The 13919-nt window shown below is 44.6% G+C and overlaps 1 protein-coding gene across 2 annotated transcripts in view; it reads left to right on the top strand.

The window, feature by feature from the left end:
• THSD4 (thrombospondin type 1 domain containing 4) overlaps positions 1-13919 on the top strand; it is a 585083-nt gene that overhangs the window by 137659 nt on the left and 433505 nt on the right. For both annotated transcript variants that reach the window (XM_037137274.2, XM_053656867.1), the window contains one exon: positions 1964-2066. In XM_037137274.2, coding sequence (XP_036993169.2) covers positions 1964-2066 — 103 coding nt within the window. The remainder of the gene's footprint in view (positions 1-1963; positions 2067-13919) is intronic.

Here is a 13919-nt window from a genome sequence, read left to right as displayed (position 1 = left end):
GACAGTCAGGTCACTAGTTCTGCTCTAATCTCTGGTCCTTGATTAGAGCCAGGGTGGGTGACAGCTCTCTGGGCCCTGTCTCTATGTCACTGTGGGACCTTTGGCAAAATATGCCACTCCTCCAGGCCTTGGTTTTCTCATCAGTACACCCAAGGGGTTGGATCGCTTTGTGATTGCACGTTAAGGAATCTAGAGTGAGATTGAGGTTTGGGTGTGGCTATGCAGTCTGGTGCCGGGCTGGCTGCACCAGAATCACCTGAGGCAGCAATTCCAGCACCCATTCCTGGGCCTCTTCCCCACCCTCCCATGGGTGAGGCCCCAGAATCTGTACTTTTAACAGACATCTTAGCAATTGTTTCTGGTTGCAAGGATGGTGACTTCCCCCAAGTCACTCATCCAATTACATCCTAGTTGAATTCTGGTTCTGGCCAAAGTGTTGTGAAGAGCATCTCAACCCCAGATCCTTTATGGAGACAGCTGCTGTTGCTGGAAGCATACATGGTTCTGGCTGTAGGGCTTCTAGAACCCTTCTAGAGCCACGGCCTATCAGCTTCTCACTGATATCGGAGCACAGCCTGCCCCCAACCTCTTCCCCACCAGTTTCCATCATTTTCTGCTTCGCATGGCTTCTTGTTCCCTGTGGTTTGGCTTGGGTTGCAGCAGGGTCCTGAGCACCCTGCGTGCTGTACCAGCAGCCTCCCTGACTGTCCTTTACTGAGCAGGAGATGATCTCCAGCTACCTGGTTTCATCCCCCCACCCTGCTGTCGTGCACCACCCAACCCCCAGCCCCATTCTCTTGCCTTCCAGGAAACCTGGTGTTTCTGACACGTACCGTAGACTTCTTTGTAAATCCTTCAGAACTTTGAGCTGTCTTATTAGCGGTTTATTCCAAAGAATTCTTACATACAGGGCTTTTATTTAATATTTAAGGGGCCAGATTTCTTTCCTTTCTGATTATTAAAACACACTCCACACTTAAACAGAGTGCAGCTAGCTTTAAAAATGCTCGATCATACTTTACCCATGATTTGAATGAGAGATTCTGATTCTTATTTCACATCTTTTATGTCACTCTTTGCTCTTTTGTAGCATTTACAAATAAAACAGAAATAAGGCATAGGGAGCTGGATGTTTTCTTTGACTAGTCTAGAGTATCAGAATCACCTGGATAATTTGATAAAATACAGATTTCTGGACCTCATCCCAGACTTACTGAAAGATAATCCGTGGGGGAAGGATGCCGGGATTTGCATTTCCCAGATCTCCGGGTGATTCTTTTGCATGATGAAGGCTGGGAGGTCCTGCATTAGGCGGTAGAGAGAATTTAGACACGGTGGGGAGGACCCTGAGACGCAGTCTGGCAGGGACCCGACCTTCCGGAGTTAAGTCCAGCCTCCGTCCTCACAGCCCCGGTGGCTCTTCCAGGCTTCAGTTTGCTCACGTGTGGAAGGTCTGCGAACCCTCACATCTGCCTCCCTGACGGTCATGAGCTTTAGATGAGCTAACATGTGTAATGTGTGCACAGCAGTGTCTGCACACGGTAGGGCTCTGTGCAAGTTTTCTGGGAATATTATCCCATGAACACGAAGGGCATGAACAAAGTCAAAGATGGAAATGGATGACCTCTCTGAGGGGAGCGAGCAGGCCAATTTGCCAGGAGCAGAAGGTCTAGGTTGGTGGTGTTCAGACCATGATGTACAAAACATTAACCTGGGGAGCGTGTCAAAAATTTAGTGTCTATACAAAGGTTCTGATTTAGTAAACTTGGAGTGAAGTCTTGGAATCTGCATTTAAATTTTTTTTATGTAGGTAATCAGCGAATTTGCTTCAGAAATCCTGGTTTCAGTAGAGGGGAGACTAGTATTTAAAGTTCTAGCAGTCTCCTGGGATTTTGCTGGGGCTATGAAAAGATATATATAGAGAGAGAGATGCTAATTACATTTTCACTGTTTGCTTTATTAGGTGTGTCCAGAAAGCAGCAGAAGTATTCGGGAGGTACAGTGCGCATCCTACAACAACAAGCCATTCATGGGCCGCTTTTATGAATGGGAGCCATTTGCAGAAGGTAAGAACAGACCCAGTCCTGTCTGTAGGAATTATTTTTGTCTGTTCTTTCACTCTGTTGCCTTCTGGTTGATGCTGGAGGAATTGGAGATCTTGACCAGAGTGGCAGTGGAGAAGGAAGTATGACCCCAGGGCAGAGGGGAGCCAGCAGGGGTCCGTACCAAAGGTAGTCTAGCTCAGGTGACACCTGGAGTGTCAGTGAGAGGGATGAGGCATGGATAGAACAAGCGGAGTCTGAGGATGGCAAGGTGAGTGGGCCAGGACAGGGGTGGGGATGGGAGTGGGCTGGAGCAAGAGGTTCAAAGTAGGTTGTGAGGAGTGAGCAGGATGGAGTTCCACGCTCTCTTGGAATTTGCTACAGGGGCTGGTGCGATCTAAGAAAACATGCAGGATTGTAGGGTTCACACTTGCTTGGCCGTCATGGGCTGCGGGTGGTGGTGGAGGAGGAGCCTGTCATGCTGTTTGCAGAGATGAAGTGCGGTAGGCCAGCACTGTCCGTAGACCAAGGTTCCTGCTATTTCCTGCAAAGCGACAGAAGATTCGATTTTGGTAGGGCTCGTCAGTGCTGCTCTGGACCCTAGAGTCACTTTTCTTTGTTGAAACTCAGATGATAACGTGGCTTTTGAACTGCTAAGTGTTAAATTCTCAGCTGTTTCTTCCAATCACGGAAAAAGAAGCCCCAAAATTGTGCCAGACTTTCAGCATGAGTCCTGAGGAAACTTGTTTTTTAACACTTAATTTAACTTTTCATTTTGGAAAATTTCACGTGTATGTGAAGATACAAAGAATGATGTAACAGTACCCATCACTTAATTACAACAGTTATCATCTCATGGCCGATCTTCTTCTTATATACCCCACCCTCTCTTCACCACCCAGATTTTGGGAAGCTACTTGATGTCTCATTATATAGTATTATTCATTGGTAGCTGTATGAATTAGAACTTTTTGCTGTGTCAGAAACTCAACCTAAATGCACTTCAGTAAGAAAGTCATTTTGTTGGTCATGCTATTGGGAAACCCAAGAGGAGGATGGGGCTCCTGATACAGACACATTCCAGGAATTGAATCACATTAGGAGCCTGCCTTTCCAGCCTTTCTCTATCTCTTGGTTCCGTTTGCTTACTTCTCAGGTGGGTGGGTGGGCTTCCGTGGCATTCAGTGGGAGAAGCTCCTTCTCATCTAGTGTCCCCACTATACATATGTCCAAGTCCTGTCCCTGGTACCTTTGACTGTGACCCTATTTGGAAACAGGGTCTTTGTAGATGTTATTGAGGTGTGAGTTAAGAAGAGATCGTGCTGGAGTAGGGTGGGCCCTTAGTCCAGTGTGACAGGTCTCCTTATAAAAAGAGAAGAGAACAGAGACCCACGCAGAAAGGAGAGCGCCTGTGAAGACTCAGGCACAGAGACCGAGGGGAGATGTGGCCACGTGACGACCAAGGCAGAGATCAGAGCCACGTGGCCACGAGCCCCTGAATGCCCAAGAGTGCTGGGGCCCGTCGGAAAGCAGGAGTAATGGAGAGGTTCTTTCCCAGAGGCTTCAAAGGCAGCACGGCCCTGCCAATGCTGTGAGTTAGGGTTTCTAATGCCAGAACTAAGAAAGAGTAAATTCCCGTTGTTTTGAACCACCCAGTTCGTAGTGATGTATTATGGCAGCTTAGAAATCCAACATGCCCAGTGATGGCTGCAATCCCAGAAAAACTGTACTGTGACCTTGTTCCAGTCATATTGCCATCTCTGGACCTGAGTGTGGACATGGGGGTACTTGAACTAGCTTATATAGCTCAGGTCATGTGATAACCCTGTTGGGGGGGGACCCACTTCATCTGAAGCTGTGGAGGAATGGGGATTGGGACAGACAAAAAGCAGAGTCTTCTACAAAAATTGTTATATATTTCTTGACCACTGACAATTTTAATGAGTCAGTTAGAATCCTGATGTTTTACAAAGTAAAGAAAAATGCAGACTGGCAGCAGGTTAGAGAAATCAGCTATGTTCTACCATGTGTTACTTTACCTAGAGAATTCACATTCTTCAAAAATATTTACTGACATTTAATGTGTTTCACATGCCTAGGAGAGGAGGCGCTCTTGGTCACTGAGGTTGCATTGACTGTGGCTTTGTTTAAATAATTCTTTTTGCTGCTAAGGTTGTTTTCTTGGTTTTGTCCTCCTTCCTCTGAAATGACTCCCAGGCTGACCTGTGGGAGGAAGACGCTGCTAATGTTTCTGCAGGGTGTTCATACTTTATGGCTGGATTTTGCATTGGGCTCTCGGTTTTGTTTTGATGTCTACTGCTACTCACATGTGCCTACTTATGGAAGCAGCTGTGCTCATTCGGTTCAAGGACACATGGATTAGTAAATGCAGAGTCCACTCTCTGATAAACACATTAATTTCACCATATGCTTCTTCTTAGGACTTTAATCGCATTTCCTGGGTATGGTGATCTATCCTCAGATAAGACGTCTAGGAATTTTTCTCATAGCCCAGAACTCTATTATAAAGATGACAGAAGTAAGATTCAGGCACCCATCCCTGTTTCCCAGAACAGTAATGACTTATGCCTGTCCCTGCCCCCGCTTTCACTCTCAAAATCATTTTGGAAGCCTCTTCAGGATATTGGCTAGTCTTCCAGTCAAAATGGAGGCATAGGTAGATACACTTTGCTTCCTCATATACCAAAAGAAGGATAACGACAAATATAAAAACAAAAAACAACAATAACTACCAGAAAATTGAACTGTATGGAAGTTTGACAACTAAAGAGTTAAAGAAAAAACATTCACCCTGGATGGTGTAGCTCAGTGGATTGAGCATGGGCCTGCGAACCACACAATTGCGGTTTGATTCCCAGTCAGGGCACATGCCTGGATTGCAGGCCAGTTCCCAGTAGGGAACTCACGAGAGGCAACCATACATTGATATTTCCCTCCTTCTCTCCTTCCCTTCCCCTCTAAAGATAAATAAATAAAATCTTAAAAAAAGAAAAAACATTCATCCAGACTGGTAGGAGGGGTGGATGGGCAGCTGGGGTTGAGAGGATGCACGGCAAGGCAGTGGCTGGTGGACCAGGTGGGTGAGGTAATGGCTGCTGGACTAGGAGCTTTTCTGCATATCCGCATGCAGGTAAATCAGAATGAACAACTGGGGAGTGAGACAGACTATGCAACCCAGGATTTCAGTGCAGGAAAATAAGGCCTCAAAATCTCTGGCTGTAAAAATCTGTGGGGGTTGTGGTGGTGGAAGAAATGGCCAGTCTCACAGAAGAGTACATGGGAGGGGCCCATGGAGTCCTAGAATGTACACAAGCCTACCCACCTGGGAATCAACATCACAGCAGCACCCGAAAGGGCATGATTTGTTGTGAGAAGCAGGGAAAGTGACTGAAAGCAGGGCAAGAGCCAAGCAAGTAGCATTTCCTCCTCTCTAACCCCTCCCCCACATACAGCACCACAATGTGGATAGATGGTTGTCCTACCCTAGCAAAAACCTAAGGCTCTTCACCTTAAACCTACAGGGGCACTGAGACAAAGAATTGTGGTCCTAATGAAAGAACAGACCAAAACTCCAGGAAGAGAACTAAGCAACTAGGAGATAGCCAATCTATCAGGTGCATAGTTCAAAACACTGGTATCAGGATGCTCACAGAAATGATTGAGTACAGCTGCAAAATAAAGAAAAGTGAAGACTATATAAAGTGAAATAAAGAAAGATATACAGGGAACCAACAGTGAAGGGAAGGAAACTGGGACTCAAATCAACAATTTGGAACAAAAGGAAGAAATAAATATGCAACTGGAACAGAATGAAGAAACAAGAATTCGAGCCCATGCTGGTGTAGCTCAGTGGATTGAGTGCCACAGGCCTGTGAACCAAAGGATCATGATTCAATTCCCAGTCAGGGCACAGGCCTGGGTTGCAGGCCAGTTCCCAGCAGGGGACACATAAAAGGCAACCATACATTGATATTTCTCTCCCTCTCTTCGTTCCTTCCCCTCTAAAGATAAATGAATAAAATCTTAAAATAAAAAAAATAAAATGCTCATCTTAAAAAAAAAAGAAAAGCAACAAGAATTTTAAAAAAATGAAGAGAGGCTTAGGAACCTCTGGGACAACTTTAAATCTTCCAACATCTGAATTGTAGGGGTGCCAGAAGGAAAAGAGAAAGAGCAAGAAATTGAAAACTTATTTGAAAAAATAATGAAGGAAAACTCCCCCAGTAAATAGACGTGCAAGTCCAGGAAGCTCAGAGAGTCCCAAATAAGTTGGACCCAAAGAGGAACACACCAAGACACATCATAATCATAATGCCAAAGGTTAGAAATGAGAGAATGTTAAAAGCAGCAAGTGAAAAGGAGACAGTTACCTAAAAAGGAGTTCCCATAAGACTATCAGCTGATTTCTGAAAAGAAACCTTGCAGGCAAGTAAGTAGGAGTTAGAAGAAGTATTCAGAGTCATGAAAGGTCAGGACTTAAACCCAAGATTACTCTATCCAGCAAAGCTATCATTTAGAATGGGAGGGCAGATAAAGTGCTTCCCAGATAAGGTCAAGTTAAAGGAGTTCATCATCACCCAGCCCTTATTATATGAAATGTTAAAGGGACTTATCTAAGAAAAAGAAGATGATCAAAACTATGAACATTAAAATGACAACAAACTCACAACTACTGACAACTGAACCTATAAAAACAAGAACAAACTAAGCAAACAACTAAAACAGGAACAGAATCAGAGACATGGAGATCACATGGAGGATTATCAGTGGGGAGGGGATAGGGGAGAATGGGGAAAAAGGTACAGGGAATAAGAAGCATAAATGGTTGGTACAAAATAGACAGAGGGAGGTTAAGAAGAGTATAAAAAATGGAGAAGCCAAAGAATTTATATGTGTGACCCATGGACATGAACTAAGATGGGGGGATTGCTGGAGGAAATGAGGGTACCAGGTGGAGGGGGATAAAGGGGAGAAAAAATAATGGGACAACTTTAATAGCATAATCAATAAAGTATACTTAAAATAAAAATTTTAAAAAGCCTCTTCACCATTTAATACCAATTCATTTCTTCAAGAGAAATGAAAGCAATTATATGTCCATAAAAAGAATTTGTGTAAGAATGCAGCAGCCCTTAAAAAAACTAATAGCCCCAATCTGGAAGCATCCCAAATACTCACAAAGAGGAGGCTGATTCAATAAGCTGTGGTACATGCGTACCGTGGAGCAGTACTCGGCAACAGCAAACCCACTCTACTGATTGACAACCGGGATGAGTCTCAGAAGCATTTTGTGCACAAAATAAGCCAGATACAAGAGAACATACTGTCTGATGCCATCTATATATGTTCTAAACAGGAAAAATTAGGCTATGCTGATGGAAGTCAGGAGTGTCTGTGGGAATGGGAAAGGATTAGCTAGAAAGAGGCAGGATGGAACTTTCTGGAGTGATGGTGATGTTCTGTATTGTAATTGACATAGTTGTTATTGAACTTTTACACTTGTGATCTATGCATTTTATTGTAGGTACATTATACTTTAAAAAGGCCATTAATCTCTATCTTCTTCTCTGTCTTTCCAGTTCCTGAAGGTAACATTTAGAACCATGTATAAATTTACAATTGTAGAACCAACAATACATTTTCTCCCAGAAGAAAGGTATGCCTGTCTTCCATGTTTTCTTCTATGCTACAATAGGTTCAGAGATACCAAACTAAGGCTTGCTATTCCTTCTCCCTTTTCTCTCACTTATCCTATTTCATTTTTAATATTCTTTCTCACTAACCATGGAGGAGGAAGAGAATTTCAGGAAAAATGGACTCATGCACACAGTATCATTTTTAGAATGATTAAGGATTATAGGGGCTTTGTTGGGCCTAGACATCATCAGATAGGTCCAGAATCTGAGGAAGCAAGCTGGATATTTGTAATAGTTAGCTTTTTTTTTTTTTTGCAATCAATAGACATCAATTTTGGCTAAATCAAACATAAAAGGATTTTATTGGAAGGATCCAGTAGCTCAGAGAAATAACAGGAAGTGTGCAGATGGACGGAAATTGAGAAGTTTGGGGGGTCCAGGTGATGGAGCTGATGGTGTTGCTTATGTGCTCTCTTGCAGTGGGTAATTTCCAATGGGTTTTTGAATTCAAGATTCAGAGCTCTGGAAAAAGAGCGTGATTGGCTTGGCGTGGGTCATATGCCTGTCCCTCAGCAGATTAGGGGTCCTGATTGACATTCTCAAAAAGACTGCACAGGAGAGGAGAGAATTAATTTCAAAAAAAGGAGTTCACATTCTGAAACAAAAGAAGGTAGAGTGGATCCTGGGTGGCCCAAAGTGACCAGTGCCCATGACAGGAACTCAATGAGGACCACTCTGCTGGCTTGTCAACCGCCCTTTCATAAGTAGACTCAATGAGGCTTCATAACACTTGAGGGAATACTGAAATTGGAATGTAACACACGAGTATCACTCATTTGTTTCTCACTGTGTTTACATTTCTGAAGATTTCTACAGATGGTCTCCTGGAAGACGGATGTGTGGCATGTGACTGTGCGGTCCCCTGTGCTCCCGAGCAACATGCTGGCCCGAGGCAGGGTGATCAGTGTGCATGTCATGGGCACGGGAGAGAGCCTGGGGCTCTGGGGTGCCCTCTCTCACCCCACTGCCTCCTGCGTCAGGACGTGACCTCTGGAGAAGTGCAGGAAGTTGGCAGTGATTCTGTGGTACACGTAATCCTGGTCCCTAGTCTGGCTCTCCAGCTCCCCGCTGGGGTTCTGTACGCGAAGTGTGTGTCCTCGTACACACTGTGTTTCCCTCTGAAGAGTAAGCAGAGTGGAAGTGGAAGCCAGTGTTGCCACATATCTCTGTCTTTTCAGTGGGAAAGTTAGGATTTGGAAGAGGGAAGATTTTTTTGAAGGAAAAAAATTGCCCCTGCTCTAGGGTACTCTGGAAGGTGGAAATGGTTTGTGTAAATGCAGTTTCTTTCTTGGCACTTGAAACAGTGTCATGCTAGGTGATTAGTAAAGAAAGGCCTCAGGCTATATTTCAACATCTAATAAGCAGATTAGTCTAAAGGTGAATAATTTTAAGGATTTAAACAAACCAAGCATAGAGCTCAAACCCATTGCAAAAGACAAAATAATGAGACCTACTACTGTCCTTCCTTTTTTCTAAGAAGCTCAGCTTTCTACCGAGACTGCCTCAGTCCTCCTAGTGAGCCTGGTTGGGGTGGGCAAGGTCAGATGTCACTATGGTGTTCCTATTCCACAGATTCTGGAACTCAGTGTTGGGTGGTCAGACCCAGGTCACAGAATAAAATAGAAGAATTGACTAAATGAGAAGTTACAGAACCACAGCCCGATGAGCCGAGACTGGTCTTTTGCTTTGGAGGCTACAGGGTAATTTCTCCCTCTGTGTAACCGAACTGTGACCTACTTGCTTCCTTTAGGAACAAACAAGTGTGTTTTTACATCAAGACTGTTAAGACTTTTCCAGTCAATCCAGGGACTCTGGCTTAATCCCTGTAGCACGGTTCTCTTATGCTCTGAGCAGAAAGCCCTCATTGTAGGGATGTGTCCTGGGGGAGTGTCGGGACAGTCTATGGCACCTTGCGTGGACATCAAGGAATCATTATTGGGCCAACACCAAGAGGTTTTTAGAGTCAGAAGGTTTAGAGCTAGAAGGTAATCAACAAATGTGTAATTTATATTTAAATTGCGAATTCAGCCTGACCCATACATGTATATCAAAGAAATTCTCCCCAACTGCGTAGTCCCTTCCCCAAAGCTACAATATTAAACAGCAACTGTACCTGCTAGTCTCCATTTCTTAGACATTTCAGTGAGACCATTCTGTGTGTCAGTGGGACTTGTTTGCAAAAAATTAAAGGAAAACTCTCTTGTGTTTCCGTGGTAGGTGGGAAGAAGATAACATTGATCAGCACACTTCTCTCACCCAGCGGGCTGCTTTCGCGGCCCCCTCACACTGCCTAACTTCTGCCCCACCCATTCTTATAATGCCACTTCAGCTTATTCTACAATGACTCTTTATTGCCTGTCTACCCTTGGGAGCCACATTGAACAAAAGGACCAGGTTCCTCCTTCACATTTTGAAAGCAGCTGTCTTGTCACCAGGAATTTGAGTTCACTGGCGTTTGAATATTTGTTTCCTTCAATTGATTCCATATGTATTGGAGCATGCTGGTTGTTCTCTTCAGAATGTAGATCATGGGTCATAATGGGCAAGTCTCCTGGCCTGTGGTTGCTCTGGCTAAGTATGGCTCTGAGATCCTGGGCTCAGCAACAGCGAGTTTCACTGGAATTGATTGGTGATGTCTGGCACAGGCATGGGAAGGGAAGCTTCAGCACACACACTGCCTCTTTTCTGTCTTTATAGTTTTCCAATCTTTCAAATTTGGTGACAGAGGTGCCAATTAACTCTGTTGGTTGCTCGAAAATCTGGGATGAGTCCCTGTGCTTGACTGAACAGAGATGCAACTCTTAAATGATTCACAAAGTTGCCAACATTGCATTGGGCCTTGCTACAAACGTTTATGTAAAGCGTCTGATTTAAAATACAGTAATGGGGGGAAGTATGCAAATAAATATGAGAAGCTCATGTTGTTGTACATTATGTGTAAAACGTGTTCTCATTTAAAAGGAAATCTAAAACAAAATAAGATGTGACCAGTCGTAGCTTTCCAAGAGGACACTTGAGGGTGCCTGAAGTGCTGCCAGCAGGCCTGGTTTCCCACCCCGAGTCTTTACAGAAAGGACTCTTCTCAGGGTTGCACTGTATCTGGAGGTGTGGGAACTAAGTCAAGGATTTAGTTCCTTGACTAAAAGTTGGATTGTATGATATCTGTGTGTTAAATAGGTTTCATTCCACTTTGAAATTGTACTCCCTTCTGCATCTGAGGCTGTATCTGTAGCAGCAAAACAAAATTGCGTTAGTAGCAATAATTTGTATCCAGTCATTCTGCTTCTGAACCCCACTGGCTTCAGCCTAAAAATGAAGAGCACTTACTTGTCCTTGTATCCTGACGTCACATGACATCATCACCACGGATACTGAATAACTGAGTTTATATTGGGATATCTTTTTCTGTAAGGTTACTGAAATAAAAGGCTTTCATTCACAAGCATTCCTGTTCACATGGGGGAAATTTCTGGATTGTTGCTCTTCCCTCTCTTTCCTGGTCCGTGATGCTGCTGCCCATTCTCACACTCTCACAACGTCCAGGGGTCTTTGGACCGCCCACTGGAGGAGGCACACCTTTTCGCTCTTTCTGTGCTGGGACTAAGATGGTGCAGGCTCTGGGCCTCCTGGAGCAAAGCAAAGGTGGTCGTCACTGCTCTGTGGTATGAGGTCCTGTTCAGCTCACCCTGCTGTGGGTACTGTTGTATGACTTAGTTTCTTATCTGTAATTTGGCATTCTCCCTTGGGGTTGTCTGAGATGTGTGTGTTAGCACACACGCCTCCATCACCATCACAGCCAGCACTGGCACCCCCCAGCACTCCCTGTGAGGAAACCGCCATGTAACTTTGTTGGCGAGCATCTGTTTGGCTGTGTTTAAATGATTTGGAAGTGAAACAGGGAAAGGCTCCCTATGAGTTTCTTGTTTTGAACTGAAGACTGCTAAAAACAGATAAAGGTTTTATAAATAGAAGGGATTAAAGCTTTGGAGCTGGTCAACAGAATTCACCACTCAAGATTGCTATTTAGTAATTGCTGACAAGAAAAGTTTTGGAAAACAAAGTTCTGCATTGTATTCAGTTAATAGTTTTCTCTTAAACCTTACTGCAAATGGTATTTCTTTATGGAGTCACTGGCTGGGGAGGGTAGCCAGCCCCTGAGATGGACAGGAACATGGCAGGGTAGAGAGGTCCAGGTATTGCAGGGGTCAGGAAGGCTAGGCAGACACACCTCATTGTGAGTTTAGTGAGGCTGGAAGTTAGCAGCAGAGCAGGGCAAGACACTGGCAGGGCAACCGTAGATCTCACATGGTTCTTAAATTACTGTATTTTTTGGAGTATACGATGCACCCCCCAAATTTGGGGGAAGGGGGGTGCATCATATAGTCCAAATGTGGTTTTACCTTTACATTGGTGAAATATTATGTTATTTATGTTATTAAATATTTTACCACATTTTTTGCTTCAAAATTTTTTTCCTCTTTTCCTCCTTGAAACCCTAGGTGCATCTTATGGTCTGAAAAATACGGTAATTTTTGCTTTAAAATTTGACCAAGTGAGCCATAAGGTACTGGGCTGCACTGAATTTTGTTTGGGGGAGTAGTTGGAGGTTTGGATTAATCCCTGGAAGCAGCTTTCATCCAAAGTCATGCTCCAGCAGCTGATGTTGATTTAAACTGAAAAGCCTGTTAAAAATAGACTGAAGCAGGACAGTGCAGCTTTTGGTTTGGGGAAAACTGTGCAGGATGCAAGACGAGATGTATCTGCTGTGGTGGGTGGGCCTGCCTGTCATGTAGGAAGGGGAGAAAATGGAGAGGAGGGCTCTTACTCTCCAGTCAATTCACGTAACCTCTTGATGCCACAAATTAGAAAGGGAAGGCTGTCAGAGGTGTACAGCCCAAATTCCATTTGTTCGCAAGGTCGTGTGACTGCTCATCACGTCGCACTTTGGCCCGTGCCCAGTAAGCACATAGATTTTGGTGGCTTTGCGTGGGTAACAGATCCTCATTAGTCAGCCAGGGTCCTTGTCCTGTACCCGGTTGCCATGTTTGTTTGAGCTGGCTTTGGAGGTTGTATAAACCGCTTTAGCAATCTGCTCTACCACCCTTGGCGATAAGTGGCACCTTCAAAAAAATTCTTTGGCATGTTCTTAGGGTGCAAAGGAGCAGAAGTTCACTCACTGAGGTGTATGGTGGTCAACAGTCTCATGGCACCTCCAGGTGGGGGAGTATGGGAGGGGGGTGTCTGGGGTCTCTGCTCCCACCCTGGCTCCCCAGCTTTTGGGCTGCTGCCTTCAGAATCAGTGCTGTCCTGCCTCATGGAGTCAGGCGAAGGCTGCAAAGGGGCTGCCAAATGAAACTCTGCCTCTGGACTGGAGAAGCAAATTATAAGGTGCACTTTTTCACCTTAAAAAGAAACAGATTGCTACATGACACTGACATTGATTCATGCAACACCTGTGTTCTGGGTGATAGGTAGCCTTGGGGTAGCATGAAGGACCATGGGCAGAGAACACAACCCCAGGGGTACCAGCCCCAGCTTCCTTGGGCCACAGTGAGAAATTACTTTCTCCCTTTGTGAGGGTCCAGTGAGATGATGTGTCTAAAGCATGTGTGCAAAGGTTGTAAGCTCACTGTTGATGCCTCTGCATGAGTAGCATGCTGTGGGTGGAAGCTGGAAGGGTGAGTAGTATAAGGAAAATGCAGATGCCAGAAAAGGCATTCCAAGCAGAGGGAAGAGCACAGGCAGAGGTGCAAGGGTGGAAAATATAGAATGTGTTAGGGGAGCAGCAGAGAGTGTGCTTTGGCTGGAACAAAGGTGTGTAAAGGGAAGAAGTGCAGGAGACGGTTGGGTGAGAAGCGTGGGCCCAGATAATGGAGGGCCTCAGACAGGAGGCTGAGGAAATTGAACTTCACTTTATAGGCAGTGAGGAGCTATTGGGGTCCGTGGGCAGGGGAGTAACTTGATCAGAGCTTCGCTTCAGGAAAATTAATCTGGCAGTGAAATGCTGCAAAACCTCTTTGGAACAAGAAGAGGTATAAATAAATAAATAATTTGAAAGTTCGGCACTAATATTTTAGAATATGTCCTGAAATATATAAGCCGTATATGTTGAGACGACAGTATCTTTTTTATTTCTGTCTCACAGCAGCCAAATTCCTTT

Source organism: Artibeus jamaicensis, unplaced genomic scaffold (genome assembly GCF_021234435.1).
Source record: "Artibeus jamaicensis isolate MK-2021 breed Jamaican fruit bat unplaced genomic scaffold, CSHL_Jam_final scaffold_286, whole genome shotgun sequence".
Classification (NCBI taxonomy): domain Eukaryota; kingdom Metazoa; phylum Chordata; class Mammalia; order Chiroptera; family Phyllostomidae; genus Artibeus; species Artibeus jamaicensis.
This window is presented reverse-complemented; position numbering and strand designations above follow the sequence as displayed.